Source organism: Spermophilus citellus, assembly GCF_964194105.1.
Source record: "Spermophilus citellus genome assembly, chromosome: 3".
In the NCBI taxonomy this organism is placed as follows: Eukaryota; Metazoa; Chordata; class Mammalia; order Rodentia; family Sciuridae; genus Spermophilus; species Spermophilus citellus.
The window spans coordinates 79,520,351-79,536,271 of record NC_138184.1 but is presented as its reverse complement, the minus strand read 5'-3'; the positions used below and the strand labels follow the sequence as shown (position 1 = coordinate 79,536,271).

Here is a 15,921-nt window from a genome sequence, read left to right as displayed (position 1 = left end):
GGGAGGTGACCCCAGGCTGAATGGTGGCAGAATAGAAGGAGCACACGCTGCTCTCTGACACAAACACTCCACGTGGGATCCTTGGGAGAGCAGGATGGCGGGGCTGCAACTCACCTTCCGAATGCAGTACTTGCTGAGGTTTTCATTGTAGCGGAGGATGACGACTTTGTTGGGCATGGCTGCACAGATACAGAGCCCATTCTCAATCTGCAAAGCCAAAGGGAAAAGAGAGAAAGAAAGAGTCACCCATGGGCACCCTGGCTCTGGAGCAAAACTAGGTGAGGAGCATCAGTTTGGAGCAGGATCTCTCCACCTCAGACCTACTGACAATCTGGACCAGTGTGTTCTTTGGTGTGGTGGTGGGGCAGAGGGGTCTCCTGCATATTGCAGGATGATGGGCAGCATCAGGGTCTGGACCTACGAGATGACTATAGCACCCTCCAGTTGTGACAATCAAAAATGTCTTCAGACGTTACCAAATGTCTGCTGGTTGAAACACCACTGTAGCTGGGATCCAGGGAAGGCCTCAGGATCCACCTGATAGCACCCACGTTTTGCACACATGTGCCTTTAGCTAGAGACAGATTCTTCTGACAACCTTCCCCTGGCAGAAGGGGGCGGGACAGGATAAGGGAAAGGAGAGGAAAGGTAATAGAAATTGCTACAGGAATTTTAAGACAATTCCAGTATAAATGAAAATGCTCTTAGCTTAGGCCTGTACCTACAGATTCCACATCAAAATTCCCTGTTTCTAGAGTCAAATTCCTCTTTTTCACCCCCCTACAACCAGATCTTTGCCATTCATCAAGGGTGAAAAGATACTTATTGTTCAAATTGTCCTGAAATGAAGGTCAGCAATTGGGCAGGAAAGGAGAGGAATAGAGGAGGAACAGTTCTATTTCTTGGTTTGGATAGCAGGTTCAGGGGTGTTTATTACATCACTTGGCTTTATCACTTACAGGTGTATGTCTCATACTTTTTTTAGTATTTAAAAAATAAAAATAATTTATAATTTTAAAATATGAAAATTTGGAAACTAAAATGCACATTTCTAAGTAACTCATCATTCACAGGAGAAATTTTTAAACATGTAGAACAACTATAACAAGTTATAATATCAAAATTTATAGGGCACAACTGAACTAGTAGTTAGAAGGAAATGTGTGGCCCTAAAATGGTTATATTAGAAAAATACCCTGAAAAGTTAATAAGTTTAAATTATATTAGAACAAAGAATAATGGAAGAAAGCCAGGAAAGCTAAAGGAAGAAAAAACAAAGGCAAAGGCAAAAATTAATGACCAGTGAAGCAATGCCACGCCAGAAGCACTTGTTCAATAAAACCCAAAGTGTCCTCTGTTTACAGTTAGTACAAGTGAAATCAAAGACCGAGCATCAGTAACCTCAGGGAAGGAAAAGGTCCCCTCCCCGTCTAGTCCTGCAGCCCTAGGGCAGAGGTCTTTGAGGTCACACACAGAGGGGTTTGCTCAGTCAATGCCATCTGAGTAGCCTTCTGAGCAATGACCAGCAAGCTATTTCTGGAGCGAAGGGAAGTGGCTTGCTCCAGGCTTCACTAGAGTTGTGTGTGGAGGTCTGTATATGTCCATTAAATATTCTTCACTTTTAATAAAAAAAAATTATTTATTTTTTGTGATGCTGGGAATTGAACCCACATCCTCACACATGTTAGGCAGGTGCTCTACAGCCCCAGACCATGATAAAACATATTTAAAGGAGAAGGCAAACAAACGTGTTTATGGGCAAAATTTCAATATACTAGAAAACACAAGAGAATCCCTTGAGTGCTGGTGAGCGGCTCCGTGGCATGCTTGGTCCTCGGCATCCACAGGCTCCACAGCCGCACGTTCAACTGACACAGACTGAAAATATTCAGCAGGAAAAAACCTGCCTCTGTACCAAAAATCATTATTCCCTAAACAATACAGAATAACTACTTAGATAGCATTTATATTGAATTAGGTATTGTAAATAATCTAGAGATGATTTCATGAACGTGGGAAAATGTACACAGGTCATATACAAAGGTACAAACACTACCATCCTACAGGGTACAAAGGACTTAAGTGTCCTCGGATTTTGGTATGTTGTTGGGGGGTGGTTCTGGAACCAATCCCCCTCAGATACTGAGGAATGACTGTCTAAATGTCGTAAGTTAGAATCTGTAAATCTCTAGTAATAAATTATCTTTCCATCCAGATCAGACATGGGGTTCTATGTTAGGATTTTTTTTTCTTAAAAAAAAAAAATGCTCATCACACATACATACTTCTAAAATTACGGATCAACCTTTTAGTTTTGCTCATCTTATTCTTGTGTTTCTTTCCGATTCAAAACCTGTGCAAATTTCATGGCTACCCAGATCATTTTGCAGGCCCAAAGGAAGCAACAGCAATTCAAACCAGTCTGAGGGATGCTTGACTTTCAAGGTCAGGTCAAGGAGCTATTGGTGACTTCAAGGACATTGGACATTCCACCAGCGGAGGCCCGAGGAGCACTAACCTTGCCAGCAGCAAACAAGTGGCAGCCCTTCACAGCTTCGAAGATGTTGGGCGAGATGTCTGGCTGGGCGGGAAGGTGCGACTGCGCCAGGGACTGCTTCACTTTCTTCACGTCCACCAGACACAGGGCCCGCTCTTCTCCTGAGGAAAGGAGCAGCCTCCGTCAGCGTGAAGGCAGTAGTGAAGACAGGGAGGGAGGCCTGGTCTAGTTCCAAATAGAAGCTGCTGAGATTTCCATACACCCCTCTACACTGAGCACCCCTTATCTGAATTGCTTGAGATCACAAGTGCCTCAGATTTCAGATTTTGGAATATTTACATAAACATAATGAGATCACTTGGGGGTGGGACTCAAGTCTAGATACAAAATTATTTTATGTTTCATATATGCTTTATATACATGGCTGCAAGATGATTTTATGACATACTTTAAGAGCTTCTGCAATTTGACAATGACTTGTCTATCATGTGAGGGCAGTTGGAATTGTTCACCTGTAGCACCTCATTAGCACTGAAAATGGCTCGGGTTTTCAAATTAGGGATGCTCACTATTTTAGATCTCAGATGGAAACATTTGGCCTTTTAGTCCAAATTCTAAGGGGGGAAATTCTGCAGACATAAGATTGGAGGAAGAACTGAACTTTTAAACATGTTCCTGGGTAAAGAAAGAATGTCTGGGAGCAACAAGGAGAAGAAATTCTATAAAACAACAGGCTTTGACTATGCAAATACGTCAATGTCAAGAAAGACAAATGGAAGGATGGGAACCGTTCCAGATAAAGACAGGATTAAGCGCAACCTTGGGTTGAACCATGAGTCGAGGGGAAGACACTATAAAAAACATTACTGGGCCCTAGGTAAAATCGGACTGTGGGCAACGTATCAGACTATTGTATTATGGCAAGGGTAAAATTTCCTGAAGGCAAAAAAAAAATCATACCATGTGAAACTTTCCCACATGCACATACCAGCATAAGTTTGCCAAAACCCAGAGAAAGTGGAACACCAAGGGTGAGGCCAACAGACACTGTGGGCTTTGGGCAATGACAAACTGCCCGTGCAGGTTCCTCAACAGCAACCAACGTACCAGGCGGTGTGGACGCTGTCAATGCAGGGGGCTGGGGAATGGGAGGGGGCTGCATGCCGATCTCTGTACCTTCCTCTCAGTTTTGCTGTGAACCTAAAACTACTCAACAGTATAATCAGGAAGGAAAACAGGAATGGAGGAAGGCAACAGGCCAGGAGGAAAGGGACAGCACAGAGCCACCATTCCAGGAGGGCCAGTCTCTGGCCACGTCACTTCAGTCTGTGGACCCAGCCACACCTAAAACATGTTTTGAATGCTGAGCCAATAATACTGTTTTTCCTCTAAAAAAAAATTTGCCAACAAAGAAAAAAAAAAAAACAAATTGTGCCATGGTCATGTGAAAGAATGCCCTTGCTGGTAGGATACCCGCACATGGAGGAAGAGAGGAAACTAACAAAATGTTAGCAAGTGGAAGCCAGGTGCAGAGGCACATCCCTGTGATCCCAGCAACTCGGGAGGCTGAGGCAAGAGGACAGCAAGTTCAAGTCAGCCTCAGCAACTTTGCAAGATTCTCTGAAAGGCACTGCCTCAAAATTTAAAAAATAAAATAAAAAAGGACTGGGGAGGTAGCTCAGTGGTAAAACACCCCTGGGTTCAGTCCTCAGTACCAAAAAAAAATGTGAGCCCATGGTGAATCTAGATGACATGTCTCTGAGTATTCAGAGACATAAGAAAGATCAGGAAGTAATCACACAGAGACTGTGAGGAGCAGGAAGCTCTAGGAAGGCCAAGGCCCACAGTGCTGCTGATGCAATCAGGACAAGGAATTTGACTTTGATGAATCTTTGAGGCTTGGCACTCGCCATGGTTTAGATATGCTCTGGGGAGCCCCTGTGATTGGAGTCTTGGTCCCCAGGGTAGCACTGGTGGGAAGTGCTATGGAATCTTTAAGTGGTGAGACCCAGTGGAAGGTCCTGAGGTCCCTGGGGGCATGCTCTCAGAATGGAGTTCTTGTGAGACCCCTTGAGTGCTGGAGAGGGATATTATAGAGGAAGCAAGTCTGGCCCACCCAGCTCTCCTATGTGGAGTCTGCTTGCTCCTGAAAGCCCTCCCACCATGCTCTCTACCCATGAGGTAATGCAGCCAAGGGTTGGCCTCACCCAGTCAGCGCTGTACTGTTTGGACTTTGAACTTCCAGAACTACAAGCTAGATAAACCTCTTTTCTTCATTAGTAGCATGTCTCAGGTGATTCATTATAGTAATGAAAAGCTGACTAACCTAAGCATTCTTCACTATAGGCATAATGGTGAGATGTTCTTTGCAGGTGTCAGACTATGCTCAACTGAACACCAAAAGGGAACCAAACGTGGACAAAAAGGGCCCGTCAGCTGAGGCTTGGCATCCCTCAGGAGGAAAGAGCCACTGCTGCTCCAGCCTTCCACCAGGACAGCCTGCTTTGTGCCTCACAAGCCTGAAACCTGGCTCTTAAGTTGTTTCCCTTAAAAGTAAAGGAAAGGGCTGTGCCTTGGCCTCACACCTGCTATCATGAGTAGCTTCTCCAGGTCCTTGATGATATAAATTTGGAAGACTGCTCCAACTCCTGGGATGTGGGTTAAGGAGTTTTTCAAGACATTCAGTGCATACAGCCCTTCCTCGGTGCCCACCAACACCACCTGTAAGGACAGAAGTCCAAAGGTAAGCACAGTCACGTCACCATGACAGTCCCAAAGCAGAAGAGCCACAAAGCCTACACAGCCCTCCCTTTCTCGACGGTGTGTGGCTGTAGCCATACACTGGCTGACAGTGCCCAGAAAATATGTTACCTGGTCACTGAAGGGCAGTGTGCAGTTCATATCCAGCCGGTCATCACCTTCCAGTTTCAGCAGGGAGTTTCCAAGCAATTTCTTTTCATATGTGAAAGAAAAGATGAAACGAAAAAGAGAAACTTAAAGTCAAACTCAGAAAACACATTTTTCTCCTAGCTCCCCACCCCCTTTTGTTGTTGTTGTTGGGTTTTGGCACTGGGGATAGCACCCAGGGCCTGTGTAGGTTAGGCAAGCACTCCACCACAGAGCTACGCCCCCGGCCTCTTGCCCAGTAATTCTATCTGAGCTCCAAAGGCAAGATGTAGATATTATGGGTTTCTCTGGGGCGGTTGTTAATTAGCATCAGAGTCATAACTTGGCTTGGACACAGAAGTGAGTGTGTAGACACAGAGCTGCTCTGGAATAGGAAATAGCTGAAGCTACACAGATTTCACCTGCAAAGGGTTAGCAAGCCACATGGACGGCTCCTGCTGCCCCCACCCCCAAGACTGCAGCAAAAGTGCAAGGCACAGTGGGGTCAGCAGCAAACCAACAGCCTCTGAATCTCTTTACCTGAACCCACGCTGGCAGAAGCTCGTAGAAAACCCAGCCACGGGCCTATTGTACACATATCAACGTGGATCTCAGTAAAAGGCTCACATGTGAGATACAGAACATTCACAAAAACAGGCCTGCCCAGCGAGCACAGCTCTTTCCAGGAGGCTCATGGTTAAGAATTTTCCAACTGCAAACCCTTAAAGTGTTTATTAGGAGCTAAGTGTCTGAAAAGAGCTGTTGGGTCTTGAGTGGAGCAAACGCCAATGAGCAATGAGCACTGTTTGCACCTTCGAACGTTCTGGGGGGAGTGATGCCAATCAAGGCACACCCACGTTCCTAACATCTGAAGGGTAAGTAGGACTTCAAACCTGCCCACAGAAGAGCAAATACTGCAGGAGCAACCAGGAAGAGCCTCCCTGAAGTCGACGTGGCTGTGGCAGCCCGCTGTGCTGATTCATGGCCAAGTGCTTGTAACTCAAGCCTTAAAGCCAAAGAACTCATCAGAGTAAACAGCAGAGCAGATGCCCTTGAGGGAGCACAAGTGGCTGTACTGCTGTCATACACTCCCTCGGGCCCCAAGAGCAGGCTAGCCGCTGCCTCCCCTTTCCTCAGAGCTGCCTCAGAGGGCTCGAGATGCTCCATTCCCGCCTTGGAGTTTCACCTCATTGCCACAGAACTCCTGGTCATCACTGTCTAGTGCTGTCACCCCCCAGAGGGCAGCGCAAGGGACACCAGGACAACCCAGGGGACCCCAAGCTAAGTTACCGAACTCCGCCCCCGGGCATACTCACGGCATCGGCTTCTGCCTTCTCCCTAGAAACTCTCCCACCTGCGACAACTGATTCTAAGGCGGTGACCCAGCGCTGTTTGTCAGGAAAGCTGGGAGCTAATAGGTAGAGGGTCCTCCCGGGCCAGCACGTGGTGTGCGGGTGAGATTCCATCTTCAGAATGTATGGGACATCTAGGAGATTCCACAGAGAGCACAGGATTGGGTGTGGACTTCCCCCATTCCCACTGGCAGGGATGGCCCTGAGATACAAGACAGCCCGCCAAACCACACGGTCCCCGTCACCACGAAGCCAGACGAGCCAGGGAAGGTGGGCTTCCTTGGCAGAGCCAACCCTCATGTTCCCCTCTAGCCCCTGCTGATCTGCCACTCCTGGCCCACCTGCCCTCACCTGCTTTGGCTGTATTTGCGAGTTCGGAAGCACCAACGGCACCATGAATAGATACATCCCCGTCGGGAAGGCACAGCTCAAATTCTTCCACCGGCCTCTGTCCAGCTTGGTGCAAAGAGGAAGGGGCAGAAAGAAAAACAAAAGAACAGGCACAAGAACGAGGGGAAAAGAGCAGAGCAGAGAGACAGGGGGACAGAGACAGGGGACGCGTGTAGAGAGAGGCGCATGAGAACAAAGAAGGGAAAGAGGTGTGCAGAGAGGGAAGATAAAAAAAAAAATAAAGTGTGTCAGATGAGTGGCACAGTCAAATTTCTGATGACGATGCGGATTTATGGGTTAGTTGGCTGAGGCGGAAGTTCTCTGAGGCATTAGCAGGTGGAATCTTCAGGGCAGCACCCTGCGGGCTCTCCGGGGGGGAGACCTATAGATGTGAGTATCGCACCAATAACCTTTAGAGAAGTCATTTGGCTTTTAATTTTCAAAAATGGGAGAGCGTAGAAGGCTCGCGAGGCAGTCCAAACAACGCCTTCACGCCAACGCTGGGAGACCTGGGTTAGCCACGTGCAGTGCAGTTCCCCCTGAATTATTAATTTACCTTCTCTGGCTTCATTGTCATAAATGAGGACTTTGGATCCCTCCAGGACAATGTACTTCCTGTCCCAGCCCTGCTGTCCTCGTTTGTTATTCCTGGGAAAAGAAAATTGGGAAAGGAAAATGCTGGAACTCAGAAGAATCAGTCTGAAGGACCCAGAGGAGGGGACCCTCGAAAAGGCATCAGAACAGGAGTGGCCCGTGGCCTTCAGCACCAACACCTGGGGACCCCAAGCCACCCTGCAACAATACCTGGGCACTTTCATCCACCCTTCCAGGTGCAGGCTGCTGCTGGGGTCCTTGGTCTGCAGACCCGGGGAGTTCATTTTGTCACGGCAGAAGGCCTCGGTGAAGTGTGTGGCGTATTCGGCGGGCAGGCCGCAGGTGGCTGGCAAGCACGTGGAGCACTTGGGGTGACACATCACCTGACATTCTAGGGGAGAGCAGTGAACACCCTGAAAACACTCTCTGGGCTCAGAGTGTGGCCTTCCAGCCGAGCCTGGGGAGTCTCACACCCAAGCAGCTTCTGTAAACAGGCCCAGCAACCAGCTCGACCTTAAGGCTTCCCAAGAGCAGGGCCTCTGCAGAGGCAGGAAACAAGACAGCCACATGCTCCCAACCCAGTTTCCAGGCTTCGATACAGGCTGCCCACAAACAGGTGCGCAAAGGATGTGTCTGTGTGGTTCTGTGGGAGAAGACGGGGAAAAGCCATCCTGGCAAAACGGCTGGACACCGACAGAGATGAGGGCACTGCACAGCCTGAGCTGCAGCCAGGAGTATAGGATCACTGCTTCAATGGGGTAAAAATAGTGTCCTCCCTCTAAAATGAAGAGCTTGGCTACAAATGCATCTCACGATGAGGAACTTAGGAAAACATGGCCTTCACCTGATGGGTTCCTCAGATGGAGAAACAGGGCCCACCACAGATGCACCACCACTTCTCTTACCGAGACATTTGGATGCCTGGCGTCCGAAGTGTACAGTATCCAGACACACAGCACACTTTGTGGCTCGCATGTTCAGTCCTACGTTAAATCGGTGAGGAATATTGTGGTGCATGCGCTCCTTAAGACGCCGGCTATATTCTGAAAGGGGAAAAAATTAAATCATCAGAGTACTGCAAATGAAAGTGAGGAGTCACCCACAAAATGAGGGGAAAATATTTGCAAATCATATCTGATTATGAACTTGTGTCTAGAATACATAAAGAACTCTCACAACTCAGTCATAAAAAGACAGCTCAATTAAAAAGTGGGTCAAGGATTTGAATAGATATCTCCCCAAAGTGGATAAATAAATGGTCAATAGGCACATGAAAAGATGCTCAACATCACAGCCATTAGGGAAATGCAAATCAAAACCACAATGCAACGCCACTTCACCACCACTAAGGACATCTACGACCCAGAAATGGAAAAACAAGAGTTGGTGAGAATGTGGAAAAATTGGAGCCCTTGTGCGTGGCCAGGGGGAGAGTGAAATGGTGCAGCCACTTTGGACCTGAGCCTGGCAGGTCCTCAGCAAGCTAAACAGAGTCGCCGTCTGACCCAGCAAGTCCTCTCCCAGGTACACACCCAAGAGAACTGAAAACACTTGTCCAAACCAGCATGATTTATGCCAGGAAGAAAGTACAGGTGATCCAAAAGCCCTTTGATGATCATTCCCTGTGCCAAGGAATACCATGCATACATTCATAAAAGGAAACTGCGTACTGACACCTGCTACAATGCGGGTGAACTTCAAATACATCACACTCGTGGAAGGAGCCAGACACAAAAGGCCACGCATGGTATGATCCCACTGATAGGAACCCAGAGGAGCAAATCCAGAGATAGAAAGTAGATCTTACTGAAAAACACTGAACTGTACAATTTAAATGGATGAATTTTATCATATGTGAATTATCTTTAAATAAAACTGTCTTTAAAAAAAACATTAGAGTAGGTTAGTTGCAGCCTATGAAATTATTTTGACACAAACAGATGCATCTAAATTTTTATGAATCAACTTCAAGTACCCACCACATGGTTATTAAGTTGTTTGTTTCAGTATTAGGTGTTGAACCCAGGGGTGCCTAACCACGGAGCCACATCCCCAGCCCTTTTTGGTATTTTATTTAGAGACAGGGTCTCACTGAGCTGCTTAGGGCCTCACTAAGTTGCTGGGGCTGGCTTTGAACTCAAAATCCTCCTGCCTTAGCTTCCTGAGCTGCTGGGATTACAGGCATGTGCCACTGCACCCAGCAGGAATTGGGTTTTATTTCCTAGTAGATTGATCATCCTATAGTATATGTTTGGGGACATAAAGAAAACAAGCTTTAAAAATAATTGTAAATATTTTAGTCATAAAGGCTTTGCTTTTCAGATGAAATCATATATCTAGAGCTTTTCAAAATCCAATTTAAAGGGCAGGGAGAATGGAAGGGAAACCCCAGGAAATGACATTGGCCAAATTATATTGTCATGTTGTTTGAATGTGTGAATGTGTAACAATGAAGCTCATCATCACACACAACTAAAATGCACCAATAAACATACGGGAGAAAAATCCCATTTAAAAGTAATTATTGTGAACTAAAGAATCTCTCAATTTTATGTATATGTACTGACTGAAGAATTCCCTATGAATGTCCAGTTTTTTCATGAATGATCTCCTTTTGTTCACAAATCAACTTTTTAGTCTCAAAGAACTGATTCTTACATCTATGCTGTAAGGCCAACCCTTCACCCCCAGTTTAACAGGTTTCCTCTCAACGGTGACTTAAGTAATTAAAGGCAACTTTAGATAGAAAAGCTCTGGACATGTCCCTCTGAACCCACTCTGGTCGGCTCTCTTCCTTTCCTTCATGAGGAAGGATAACAGCAATGCATTGTGAGCTGGAAGGCACAGCCCGAGAAGGAGAAGCGTTCACACCTCCCCGGAGGCTGCTCTCCAGGGCTCATCAGTGAGCACCACAGCCAGGAACCACCCTTTCCTCTAGGTTCCCACAACCATCTGGATGACTTCTAGAGCAAAGCTCTTTGACTCAAGGTGTTATATAAACATAGGAAGAGACCACCTCATGGTGGAAAAGAAACAAGAGCAATAGTGAAATGCCGTGGAGACTCACAGCCCCAGAGGCTTTGATGGTGATGTCATGATGCTAAGCCACGGTTCTGCTCTGTTTTCCCCAAGCCTTTCCAAACCACTCTCCTTGGCCTTTGTAGAAGTCCTTTCCATCTCAAGGTGAACAGAGAATACTTAGGAACACAAATAAAACTCCTTACCCTGTCAATAGCTAAATAAACTGCCACAAACTATCTACACTTGAAATGTACATAACCTTTAACCCAATGACTCATTTCCCAACAGTTTATTCCACAGCCACAACACCCACAGAGGTACAGGCCGTTCTCTGCAGCGTGTCTGTGGTTACAGGGAAACAACCTAAGTGCCCAACAGCAGGGGTCTGGTTTAATAGGTGAATCGTATACCCATATACCATCTAGGTAGTCCTCTGAAAGCATGAAGTAAGTCCCTGTGTCCTGATGTGTGTCTAACATTTATCTGAAAGGCAGCGTACAGTATAGTGTGCTATGATATTTATTTACAAGGTGGGGAGCTGAGAAAAATAGGATTAGTTTTTTCACATTCTTTAAATCTGTTCATATAAGATACATGAATTAATAACATGGCTACATTCATGAACTCTGGCTAAAGAAATCGATGAGTGAAAGCATCTGACGACTCTGGGTTAAGGGATCTGTCAGGGGAGGGAAAACTCACATTTCACTCTTTATTCCTTAGGTTTAGTTGTAATTTTTACCATATGACTGCATTTCTTGGAAGGTTAAAAAAAATTCTACATAACTCCAACAGGCCCATAAGAATGGATATGGTCTGAATGAGTCCCCCAAAAGTTCTTGCATTAGAAAATTTAATCCTCAAATTCATATGAAGACAGGATTTGAAGAGGGGCCGTTGGAAAATCATTAGGGTTAGTGGAAGTGAAGCTAGAGCTCCCACAATGGCATTCCTTTATACAAAGAGGAAGAGAGACCTGAGCTACCTCACTTGCTCCATCCTGCCACCACATTATAATGCGGCAGGAAGGCCCTCACCAGATACTGGAGGCACGCTCTTGGTCTTCCCAGCCTCCAGAACTATGAGCCAAATAAACTTCTTTTCTTGACTACCCAGTATCAGGTATTTTGTTATAGCAACAGAAAACAGACTAAGATAAGAATATACCTTCTGGGGTTGAAGATTCCTTTCTGCGGCTAGACGGTGGGGCAAGCAGGCTCATGGCACTGGGCTGGTGCTCAGGTGACCGCACAATGGCGGACATGGCAATCTGCTGCCTCGCTGTGGCTGGAGTAGAAGGATGTGGGTGGTCTGTGGCTTTGCGGTGGGCAGCTGTTGAGAGACCAGTGTGATTTTGGGTTAGCAGAGTTATCAAGAGGACCAGATTAGGCAGACTGCCCCTGGGCTGTCTTTCAAGGCCCCAAGACCAAATGGATATAAGTCATACCAATTTAGGAACATAGAGGAGGCTATAATTTTTTTGACTTGGGGTGTCTGGACTGAAAACTCAGAGGCCATAAACAAAAATGGTGCTTTGGCCAATCTCATGGAGCTCAGCCCTCTGCCCCGCTCACAGCCTGGAGTGCTTTGTAGATGGAGCCCCTACCTTCCTCCCGGGCAGATCGGAGCTCAATGCGGGTCTTCTGAAGGGCTTCCTCCAGCTCTGCACAGCGAGCTTTTTCCTTCTCCAGGGCCAGCTTCAGCTCATTGTACTGCAGAGGAACCTGTGTGGGTAAAGCAGGGTCCTCTTTCCGTCGACTAAATAAACCCTAGCAATGGAAACAGAGATATCTCCTAACTCCTGGAAACTGGCACTGTGTGCTAGCTAAAGGAAAGCTGACTCGGGAGGAGCAGACCACCAAGGCCAGGAACATACTCACTGTAAGTGTGTTTAGTAAAAATGGCATGTGAAGGGGGAAGGGGTAGGTTGAGCATCAGCCCATTCCAGCCAGCTGAAAAAAAAAGTGAGGTGCGGACGTTTTCGCCAAGAGGGTTAAAGATGCTTGAATTGCCACCACCTCTTCCTTTAGCATTCCCAAGACAGGAGAGCCATTTCCTGAGAGTCTTTTCCCCTCAAAAAAATGGAACCAGGAGAGATGGAGTATGAAGCCAGGAGAGATGGTTCAGAGGTCACTCTTGCCTTTGAATTTGTCTCATGATGCTTAGTTACAAGACACAGAGAAGGGTGTTTTTTTTTTTTTTAAAAAAAGCAAAATTTGATAATGAAGGCTAAAATGATGGTAAAATAAGGGGCTTACTAAAAATGAAAATGGAAACATTTACTGTACACAGAAAAGTAAAATAGAATAATGCAACTGAGACAAAATTAACTTAAAAAATAAGAGATGGAAACACCCTGACTACACCAAGTGACATAACCAGACACCAGTCCACTGCTAAAATAAAAAGATTAAATATCATAAGCTTAGCAATATATAGTCACATAGTATATGCAAGTTTGAAATCCAACCAGGCAGAGGCTGCTTAGCAGGAGGTAACCTCTGAATGCTGCACTTCCCCGTACAGTAGAGATGGCACCAGGAACACTGGGACCAACCACCGACTTAGTCCTCCAAGTCTTTCTCCTGGATATTCCAAGTCATTAGGCCCTTTTCTATAAAAGTGCTGCCATAGCCACTAGGTTGTACTAAGGCCTTTGGAAGGAAACTGCAAGTTCTTAGAGGCCTGAAACTGCGAACACTTGGCCAAACCTAGTGTGAGGGCTTCTGTGTGTTGGGAAAGCCGAGACTGGAGAAGCTACTTTCTGGAGATGGAGGTGTAGCTCAGTGGTAGGGCACTTGCCTACCAGGCCCAAGGCCCTGGGTTTAATACCCAGCACTGAAAAAATAAAATAAAACAACTTATAATGTGTACCTATATATAACCCTGCCCATGGTTTGGGTTTTTATCCATAGTTAATTTTAAAAGAATGGTATGGAGAGTATGGCTATCCAGTTGGGCACTCCAAGTCCCAGGGTTCAGTCTCTTCATTAGCTGATCAAAACCACTGGGCCAGATCATTTGTAATTCTTCCTGGAGTCCCATGCAGGTAACCTAAGGACCGATTCAGAGTCCCAGATATACGACCTACTAATCCCTCTGAATCCCATACATGGGAGCTGCTAATCCTATTATAGTCCTACATAAGGACCTCTGAACCTGTTTAAGCAGGTTTGCATACATGACCTACCTACAAGTCCTTCTCTCTGCAGAGAGGCCCCCACCCCAGCTACTAAGTGGGAGAGGAAAACCACTCCCCTAACACAGAAAGGCGCTACAACTTAAGGGGCCACGAACATCAAGTTAGACTTGATTGATGATATGCTCTGCTAAAGGCTATTCTAATTATCTAAAAACCTATTTTTCAACCCAAAATGAAACAAGAAAATACACATTTTTTTCTTCTATGTTCCCATGGTTATACATCACAGTGGTGTCCACTAAGACAGGAACCGTGCAGTCAAATGGCCAACTCCCAGCTGCCGCACACTTGGACCCACCTTTTTCTTTTTAGCAGGTTGGTCCATTTTGGCTTGCAGAAAATCAATGAGTTTGGTTTGTTGAGAAATAGTGCCTTCCATCTTCACCTTTTCATGAGAGTAGAGAACCTGGAACCATGGGGGGGGGGGGGGAAAGATAATCTCAGAGCCAGACAGGAGTGTACTTCCAAATTTGGTACTTTAAGAAAATGAAAAGTAAAGTCGTTAGAACACTGGAAAATTCAACCCAAATAGCATGGGCTGAAATTTATGTGTGTAGTTCCAGTTTTATCAGTATAAAAAAAAAAGATGGAGAGATATATGAGAAAGTAAAAATAAGCAAATAGTTAAGTGTAGGATCCAGGTGGTGGTCACTGGAAATCTTCCACTATGAATATTAAAAATATTCATAATTAAAGTGTTGAGAAAGGTTCACACACACACACACACACACACACACACACACACACACACACACACATGCTGTGGGTGGAACCTAGAACATGGAGAGGCTAAGTACCCTCCTGCACTGAGTCACACCCAGCCCTGCAGAGGGCTCCTCAGCAGATTCCCTCTGTCCACCCTCACCTGAATGTTTTCCAGCTGATACTCCAGATCGCTTCTTTCTGTCTTCAGCAGATCGGCCCTATCCAAAGCTTCTTGCAGCCCTTGAGTCAGACGGAAAATGTGGTTCTTCTGCATGTCCATCTGCTGCTGTAGCTTGGCTTGCTAGTGGGAGAAGGGCCAGAGAAAGACTCAACACCACCCGGAACACTACATGTCCCCCGCTGCTCCTATTCTCAATTAATTCCAGACATGACACTAGAGGTTCAGCTTTGGAAATCGTGTGCTTCCAGAAATACCACCTGTCTTTATTGTTAAATGATGCAGGCATGGATAAAAAAGAACTTGAAAGAAAATCTCTGATGGCCAAGTCACAAGATCCCCACCATGACAGGAAATCCAGGCTACAGGTCTGCCTTCCCAGTCAGTGATACACTTGAGAATACTTTGATACTTAAGAGCTGACAGCAAAGTCAGCTCCCTGATCGCTAAGTTCCATTTGTCCCTATTTTTTGATCTTTTTAGGATCTTAATGGTCCTTAGGAGAAATCACTGTATGGGCAGTGTAGAATACCTATGGAAGAACTGTATCTACCCCCAACTTCATGATCACCATGACTCATACAGGTAATAGCCTCGATCACACTGTGGGGAGAAAGGCAGAGGATCCCAGATACAGTATATAAGTGGTAAAACCCAGGAAAAAAAATTCAATTTAGTATATTGGAAACAATTTTGTTCTGAAAAATCTCTCTCCAATTTTTATGTAGAAGTCAACCAGAAAATAGGACAAGTTATAAAGACACTGGTTTTATGGTTCTCTTTCCTAAAATGTGTCTGTTTCTTTCTGAAAATGTGTTCCATCCTGACAAAACTTCAACTAAACCCTGGGTTGTCATCCAACCATACTGCAAGTGACCCAAATAATCTCTTCCCTGGTGGCCTAGACTCTCTGCACACTTAGAGCCAGGAGCTAGGAAAGAGTAATAAACATCACCATGGAGTTTTCAAATGGTCCATGGCAGATCCCAAAGCCCTCTGTCCCTCTCCCTCTAACTTTATTGCTCTCTGCTTATGTTTTTCTTTCCAGTTCTACTGCTCACCTGACCTTCTTCTTGAGAAGGACCTGAGGCATCTG

At 45.8% G+C, this 15,921-nt stretch overlaps 1 protein-coding gene across 16 annotated transcripts in view; it reads right to left on the bottom strand.

The window, feature by feature from the left end:
- CIT (citron rho-interacting serine/threonine kinase) overlaps nt 1–15,921 on the bottom strand; it is a 170,133-nt gene that overhangs the window by 7,814 nt on the left and 146,398 nt on the right. For 10 of the 16 annotated variants that reach the window (XM_081288029.1, XM_081288037.1, XM_081288040.1 and 7 more), the window contains 14 exons: nt 14,808–14,948; nt 14,241–14,348; nt 12,347–12,509; nt 11,908–12,072; nt 8,625–8,762; nt 7,930–8,110; nt 7,682–7,773; nt 7,087–7,191; nt 6,700–6,869; nt 5,924–5,968; nt 5,369–5,449; nt 5,083–5,218; nt 2,519–2,658; nt 115–207 (listed from right to left, as the gene is read on the bottom strand). In XM_081288029.1, the coding sequence (XP_081144155.1) occupies nt 115–207; nt 2,519–2,658; nt 5,083–5,218; nt 5,369–5,449; nt 5,924–5,968; nt 6,700–6,869; nt 7,087–7,191; nt 7,682–7,773; nt 7,930–8,110; nt 8,625–8,762; nt 11,908–12,072; nt 12,347–12,509; nt 14,241–14,348; nt 14,808–14,948 (1,758 nt within the window). The remainder of the gene's footprint in view (nt 1–114; nt 208–2,518; nt 2,659–5,082; nt 5,219–5,368; nt 5,450–5,923; nt 5,969–6,699; nt 6,870–7,086; nt 7,192–7,681; nt 7,774–7,929; nt 8,111–8,624; nt 8,763–11,907; nt 12,073–12,346; nt 12,510–14,240; nt 14,349–14,807; nt 14,949–15,921) is intronic. The other 6 variants (XM_081288039.1, XM_081288044.1, XM_081288031.1 and 3 more) reach the window with 3 other exon arrangements.